The sequence below is a fragment of the Buceros rhinoceros genome, unplaced genomic scaffold (assembly GCF_000710305.1).
Source record: "Buceros rhinoceros silvestris isolate BGI_N320 unplaced genomic scaffold, ASM71030v1 scaffold13416, whole genome shotgun sequence".
NCBI lineage: Eukaryota > Metazoa > Chordata > Aves > Bucerotiformes > Bucerotidae > Buceros > Buceros rhinoceros.
In genome coordinates, this window is record NW_010419383.1 from 6,441 (window position 1) to 11,844 (window position 5,404).

At 55.4% G+C, this 5,404-nt stretch overlaps 1 protein-coding gene across 1 annotated transcript in view; it reads left to right on the forward strand.

Moving 5' to 3' along the window:
* Window positions 1-5,404, forward strand: part of ELAC2 (elaC ribonuclease Z 2) — a 12,577-nt gene that overhangs the window by 5,831 nt on the left and 1,342 nt on the right. The window contains exons 10-19 of the mRNA XM_010138899.1: window positions 205-343; window positions 420-505; window positions 1,492-1,601; window positions 2,331-2,427; window positions 2,870-3,008; window positions 3,605-3,643; window positions 3,799-3,908; window positions 4,342-4,441; window positions 4,525-4,645; window positions 4,893-4,971. Coding sequence (XP_010137201.1) covers window positions 205-343; window positions 420-505; window positions 1,492-1,601; window positions 2,331-2,427; window positions 2,870-3,008; window positions 3,605-3,643; window positions 3,799-3,908; window positions 4,342-4,441; window positions 4,525-4,645; window positions 4,893-4,971 — 1,020 coding nt within the window. The remainder of the gene's footprint in view (window positions 1-204; window positions 344-419; window positions 506-1,491; window positions 1,602-2,330; window positions 2,428-2,869; window positions 3,009-3,604; window positions 3,644-3,798; window positions 3,909-4,341; window positions 4,442-4,524; window positions 4,646-4,892; window positions 4,972-5,404) is intronic.

A 5,404-nucleotide genomic window follows, 5' to 3' on the forward strand; every position in this document is an offset into this window, starting at 1 on the left:
ACCTGTCTTGCTCCTGCTGGCCGCACCAGTGCTGGTACAAGCCAGGATGCCGTTGGCCTTTTTGGCCACCTGGGCACACTGCTGGCTCCTCTCCAGCCGCTGTCACCAACACCCCCAGGTCCTTTTCCCTGGGCAGCTTCCAGCCACTCTCCCCCCAGCCCAGAGCCTTGCAGTGGTACGGAGTGTTTTATTGTCCTCTTACAGGTTTGGACCTGCAACACAGCACTTGGTGCTCAATGAAAACTCCTCCACAGTGCACAACCCGCGCAGCTACAAGATCCAGACTCAGCTGAACCTCATCCACCCTGAGATCTTCCCTCTCCTCACCACCTACCAGAGCAAGGTAGGCCAGGCCTCGCTTGCCTTCGTACCTCATAACCCAGAGCAAAGAACTCATTTGATGCCGCTTCTCCCCTCAGGAAGAAGAGGCTGCGTGTCGCGTGCCCATCGTGCGGGGAGAGTGTCTGCTGAAATACCACTTCAGACCTCAGCAGGAGTGGCAGAGGTTGGTGGGAGTCTTGGACTTGCTAGTTTTGGGGTGTTGGCTTGAAGCCCAGTGTGAGCCTGCACCGAGGGCAGTCGCTGTGTCGGTGGCCTGTGCACGTTCATACTGGTGGTCGTGCTGGGGTAGCTGCCCAGTATCAGCTGTGTCTTGAAGTTGTCCCAGAAGGTCTCAGACAAGGTGTAGGACGTGGAGGGGTGAACTGCTGAAGGCACTGCCTGGCCAGTGGTTTGGAGGGTTTCTGTCCCTGGCTCTTGTGCTCTGCTGCCCTTTGCTTTGCCCTCATATGCTGTGCCCCGGTGTGGCTGCGGTGGGGCGGGTGGTGGCAGAGAGAGGCTTTTGGGAGCCTAGCGAAGGTCTTACCAGGCTTTCTGGGTCTTCAAATGGTGTCAGAGTTGAAAGCCCCAGCTGGTTAAACAGCTGCAGACTTCTCTGCTGGCGCTTCCTTTGTGGGCAAGTGGGTGAAGCTGCTCAATGAGGATCTCGAAGGCTGGGGACCAGGTGGTGCAAGGAGATACCAGCACTATGGCTCGAATTTCTGGCTCTGTTGGGCAGAACAAGAGGATGCAGATGCCAAGAAGAGTTTAAGTTTCCCTGCTGAAGGTGTCTGCACCTGCTCTGATGCAGGACCAGGACGCAGGTCTCTTAGGCTTTTGAGTGGTGCCTGGAGCCCTTTTGGGTGGTAGTTCCTCTCCCAGAGTCCCTGTGCTGCCCTGCGATGCCCTCTAGTGTGTGCAGCTCTCTGGATCTGGACGTGGTGCTATTCCAGGAGCTTCTCCAGTTCCGTGGAATGGTTATTTCTGCGGTGTGGCTCAGCCTAACCAGGCCTTTTTATGGCACACCACGCTCTGGGATGTATCTTCTCCAAAAGGAACCCGGAATGAGCGTTTGACCGTGTCTCGTGAGGTTGTTTTGGCGCTTTGCTCGGAGAAGTGCCATCTTTCCAGTTCCTCCCCTGCCCCCTCCTGATTCAGGGCCTGTTCCTGCAGAGATGCCGTGACTGTCTGCGATCACGATGCATTTGTTAATGAAGCCCTGGATCTCCCTGACTTCCAGACTCGTGTGAAGGAGTGCAAAGAGAGCCTGTCCGCTGCAACAGGTCAGGATTGGCAGCTTGGCTTGGCTCCGTGTAGAGGGAAGCAGGAGGTTTGGTGACCCAGCGCTGCGGAGCCCGGGCAGGGCTGTGAACGAGCAGTTTTCCTGCTGCCTTCAACGTCCTTCTGGAGCTGTGCAGAGCACGAGCTTAGTTGTGCATCTAGTTTAGTGAAGCTGCTGGGTTTAGAGCTCAAACGCTGCTGGGGGCAACTCGAGACAAGGCACCCGTGTGGTGTTCCTCTGGGTTGAGCAGAGCTCTGCCTGTGTTGAATGGTGTCACAGCAGCCCCCTGTGGGTCCCTGTGTCTGAGAGGGGTCTCGATCCAGGGCCAGCTCCCTGGGGGACACTCTTTGCCCTTCAGTTGTCCTGTTGGCAGTGAGGCTTCCACAGTATGACTCCGCTTACTGCCTGGTTCCTCATTCTGGGGAGAATCAGGGCACTGTGGAGGAGGAGCTGGGCCCCTGTTGAACTCCCTGCTCTGCCATGGGCAATGAGCAGGGCCCCTGTTTGCCCACCTGGGAATAAGCTTTTTTGCCTTGTGTTGTGGTTTCCTGGTGGTGCTTGTTCTGTCTCCCCTTGGAAACTTTGCTGCTGTGTGAAAGCCAGAGGCTGAACAAGGCAAAACTGGGTGTGCTGGCCGTGTAGACTGGAGTTACTGGGCTGTTGAACTGAATGGGTCTGGCTGGGCAGTATGTGGATTTACTTACAAATCCTCATTGTCTGATTTCTCCAGGAAATGCAGATGCTTATCCTGAAATCGTGTTCTTGGGCACAGGATCCGCAATTCCAATGAAGATCCGCAACGTCAGCTCCACACTGGTGAACACCAGGTAATCTCAGCACCATGTGCTCACTTGGAGAGGCCGGTGTCTCCAGGGGGTGTTGCCCAAGGGCTGTTTCCAGCGGTGTGCTGATGACAGGGGGAGATACTCCATTTGTGGAGGCTGCAGGACTCCTGTCAGTTGGTGTCAGTGCCGTTTCAGGCACTCGTCTCTCTGGAGGTGGGGAAGACTTGAGAGCCACCTGTAAAGCCAAACATTTAATGTCTTCCTTCACTTTCCCATCTGCCCCAAGGGTGTATTCAACACCAACATGAGTCCAGGAGTGGCTGCGCAGACAGAGCAGTCTTTAAAGCTTTGGCGAGCAGGGCTGGGGTGGTGTTTAGAGGTGCAGAGCACTGAGAGCTCTCTGCCTTCCAACCCCACAGATGCCCCTCCCTGCCAGGCCCTGCTCAGAGCTCCTCCTAAATGCCTCTGTCCCTTGTCTTGCCAGCTCCACCCGATCCCTGCTCTTGGACTGTGGAGAGGGAACGTTCGGACAGCTCTGTCGCCACTACGGAGAACAAGTTGACCGGGTGCTGTGTAACACGGTGGCGGTGTTTGTGTCCCACATGCACACCGATCATCACTCGGTGGGTCGGAAGCTCTGTGCAGGCTCTGCTCATGGGGATGTGGCTGCCGCTGTGGGCCGCCCTCTCTTTGGGCTGCGCTTCCCCTCTGCACTCCCCAGGCCCTGCCTGGTCTGGCTGTGTTTCTAATCCCCCTTCCTGTTAGGGTCCCTGTGGACCCGCTGGGATCAGCCAGAGGTGGAATTTTTTAGCAGCTTCCTGCAGCGCTTTGCACTAAACAGTCACAGAAGGACCAGTTGGTCCATTCCAGCTCAGGCCTGCTCAGGACAGGCTGTTTGCTCTGCTGGCTTGTGCCTGGAAACCACACTGGGCCTGGGATGGTGGAGAAAGACCTTCTGCTCTCTCTGCTCCCTTCCTGTGGGAGCAGAGACAGCCCTGGGAAGGGCTGAGGGGTTGGTGGGCTTTGGGCCGCTGGTCACCAGCATGGGGAACAGGCAGGGACGGTGTTCCAGCAGCTCAGCAAGTTGGGGGTATTGGAGAAGGGGTAATTATGGGTTTCTGCACTAGGGTTTCCAAACCTGCGGTTTGCGGAGCTGTGGCCGCTCACAGCCCCGATGTTTCTGACTCCAGCTTTGCTGTCTTGTGTATTCCCTCTGCAGGGGCTGGTGAACATCCTGATGGAGCGGCGCAGAGCTTTTGTGAGTAGTGCTGCTGTTTCACTGCTTCTGAACTTGCCTTGGAGTGAGGGGAGGGCAACTGTGGAGCGGTGGAAATGCACCACTGTTTCCCTGGGTGTTTCTTTGCTCTCATCTGGTGTGTACCCAGGACTGATGGGGTGTTTTTGCTGTTTCAGGCAGCCCTCGGTCAGCCGTTCAGCCCCCTCTTTCTGGTAGCACCTGAACAGATCATGCCTTGGCTACACGAGTACCACAGCCACTGTGAGGAGATTCTCGGAGACATCAAGTGAGTGCCTGTGTGGTGTGTGGAGAAATGTTCGTGCCGGCTCCTTAGTCAAGGCAAACTGCTGTCATCCATCCCCCTAACCCTTTGCCAGAGGTGACTTCGGCTCTTCCACCGTGTCTAGAATTAGGACGTGCAGTTTGCAAAGGGGAGGAAAAGGTTTGTTACTCTGTGGTGCCTGTAGAGGCTTACGTGCAGCTCTCCTTTTCTTTAGGAGAGGGGAGTTGGGCAAGTGAAAAAAGGTTCCTGGAAGAGAGAGAGTGTTTGACGGTGGGGCAGGAGTGGGTAACTGAGTTTCTGGGGCACTAGGGAGTGAAAGCATGGGGAAAACCAGAATGTCTCGGTTGTGAGGCACTGAACTGAGGAGAAATAGGAGAAATAGACTGCTTAAAGACTTGTGCCTGTCCTCAATTTGCTCTCCTCTCCTCCCTCACAGGTTCATTACTTCCCAGTCTCTGGTGAAAGGCGCTGGGAACACCGGACCTAAGGCCAAATGGTTGGTCAGTGCTCTGCTAGAGAGCTACGTCTTGGCTGAGGTAAATGCATGAGCTGGTGGGGTCAGTTGCTGCAAGGGGCGAGAGGGGACTTGAGCTCTGACACGTGTGTGATACTTGTTCAGTTTCAGACTTGTGAAGTCCAGCACTGTAGAAATGCTTTTGCGTGTTCGGTGATCCACAAATCAGGCTGGAAAGTCGTCTACTCTGGGGACACGATGCCCTGCATGGCCTTGGTGCAAATGGGTAGGTGACAAAACCCTCTGTGTGAAGGATCTCCTGGAGAAAGGTCTGGAGTTGTCGGTATCTAAAGTGGGGACTCACAAAGCCTTGGTGCTGTGCCTGCAGCACCGTGAGGGGCTCCAGGGGGAAGTGGAACTTCACATAGATGGTTGGACTGGTCTATATGGGCTCTGGGGAGAAGTGGGACTTGATGTAGGTGGTTGGACTGGTCTGTATTCAACTGGAGATTTGCCGTATGATATTTCCACAGGTAAAAACGCGACCCTGCTGATCCATGAGGCAACGCTGGAGGATGGCATGGAAAAAGAAGCTATAGAGAAGACACACAGGTGGGGCATGGTTTGGGTTTCTTGGTATTAGGAAGCAAAGATGCTGAGCTGGGTGGTGTCCTCAGAGTTAGTGGTGAAGGGCCTGAGTCCTGTGGGTGGTTGTGGTGTGTGGTTACCCTCAGTGCCCCTCTGAACAGAGCAGAGAGAAACAGGGAAGGCTTCCAAGTAGATGGTGGTGACTCTGCAAATAGACTGGCCCAAAGAAAAGATCCTCTCCTCAGTTACAGTTTAGGACTAAGCTCAGGAGGCAGAAGAGTTAGAGAAGATCTTACCCCCACGACTAATGGGGTGCTGCCCCCAGCAAAAGTGGGGGGAGTTGTTTGGAGGGGCCTGAGTGTGCTGTGAGGAGCAGGGGCACCCTGTGCTCAGTATCTGTTGGTGGCTGTTGGTGGCCTCTGTGTGTGACCTTGGTTGTGAAGCAGCTGGCCCTGCC